This window comes from Notothenia coriiceps, unplaced genomic scaffold (genome assembly GCF_000735185.1).
Source record: "Notothenia coriiceps isolate Sejong01 unplaced genomic scaffold, NC01 NC01_scaffold00008959, whole genome shotgun sequence".
Classification (NCBI taxonomy): domain Eukaryota; kingdom Metazoa; phylum Chordata; class Actinopteri; order Perciformes; family Nototheniidae; genus Notothenia; species Notothenia coriiceps.
This window is the reverse complement of record NW_011341660.1, coordinates 430,388-431,712: the sequence shown is the minus strand read 5'-3', so window position 1 is coordinate 431,712 and position 1,325 is coordinate 430,388. Positions and strand designations below refer to the sequence as shown.

Genomic DNA, 1,325 nt, shown 5'->3' with positions numbered 1-1,325 from the left:
ACTCGGACTTTAATATAGCTACACCATTGTTTGGTTTCCATGGTAACACGTCTCTTTAGTAGCGCGCGCAACTGAACGTCTGAGAGGGTGAGGAAGATATTCACAGAAAACAGAACAAGAATCGACAACTACTCTACTCTCTGCTCACTCCTTTCCTGCCCACACATATGCTCCATCAAGGACGGTGCTACAGGCCGCAAGGCAGTGCACTTACAACCACAATAAGCATGTTAATGTTAATCTAACAGCTCCGGCGATCCACTAGCACCCCTCCCCCCCCCCTCCATTTGCATTTTTAAATGCTCCCGATTTCTGAGGTCTAAAGGTTGGCAAGTAAGAGGTGGTGGTGCGTTAGACACTGCTTCAGAAACGGTTATTTGAAAAACCCCTCGTATCTTCTCAACCAGCGGTCCCTAACTTTGTTTGGACCGGTTTCAAGTAAGACAATAAGCGGCAATGCGCGCCACTTTTGAAGTGACGCAAACACCCAATCACAGCCGGAACATATATTTCCTGTCTTCGGTAAACATCAGGCTATGGTCTACATTTTATGAGCTCCGCTGCTAAAATATCACGATCAAAATATCTTCTTGAAACGAGAATCGGTGTCCGACAGACAAACATAGGCCAACAAACACACGGAGCTCAGCAGAGAGAAGTGTCACGTGACTGAGACGAGCGTCTATTTTTATGTATGCACCACGACATCAAGTCAAATTCTTCGTACGTGTGAACCTACCTGGTAATAAACCTGATTCTAATTCTGATTCTTGACCTATGGTATTGACATGTCTCAAGAGACACAGATGCACAGATGGATGTATCCGGTCGTTTTTCAAAATAAAACATCTTTCAGAATAAGGTACCACTTTACAATAAGACTACTCTTATAAAGGATTCATAAAGGGCTTATAATTAGGTTATTTATTAGGTTGTAAACACTTTATTAATCATTAAGAAGCATTTATAAACCAGTTCTAAAATAGTTTTCATACATCAACAGATGCTCACTATTTGGCAAGATGACTAGTAGCTTACTTCGTCTTCTTCATCAGCCAGCATCCTTGGTATCTGTTGTTCACAGAGTTGATTCCCCCCCATCCATCTTGATGTTTCTTGGCATCTCTTTATGACCATTTATTTATGAGTTACTAACATGTATAGTTGCCAAAAGGGAGCCTTATTGTAAAGTGTAAAACACATTCCCACAATGAGTTACTACCATTTCTAATAAGCCTTAGCAGTACAGATAAATGGGCTCACTATTTGGCAAGCAACCGGTCACAGTTGCCCTGTTTATCTCATGTCTTATAAAAGCTTATTAA

At 41.3% G+C, this 1,325-nt stretch overlaps 1 protein-coding gene across 1 annotated transcript in view; it reads left to right on the top strand.

Annotated features, from left to right (window-relative positions):
- The first annotated feature begins 456 nt into the window (after positions 1–456).
- The window catches only part of LOC104944928 (acetyl-coenzyme A synthetase, cytoplasmic-like), an 8,360-nt gene continuing 7,491 nt past the window's right edge, over positions 457–1,325 (top strand). The window contains exon 1 of the mRNA XM_010770534.1: positions 457–522. Within this exon, the coding sequence (XP_010768836.1) occupies positions 457–522 (66 nt within the window). The remainder of the gene's footprint in view (positions 523–1,325) is intronic.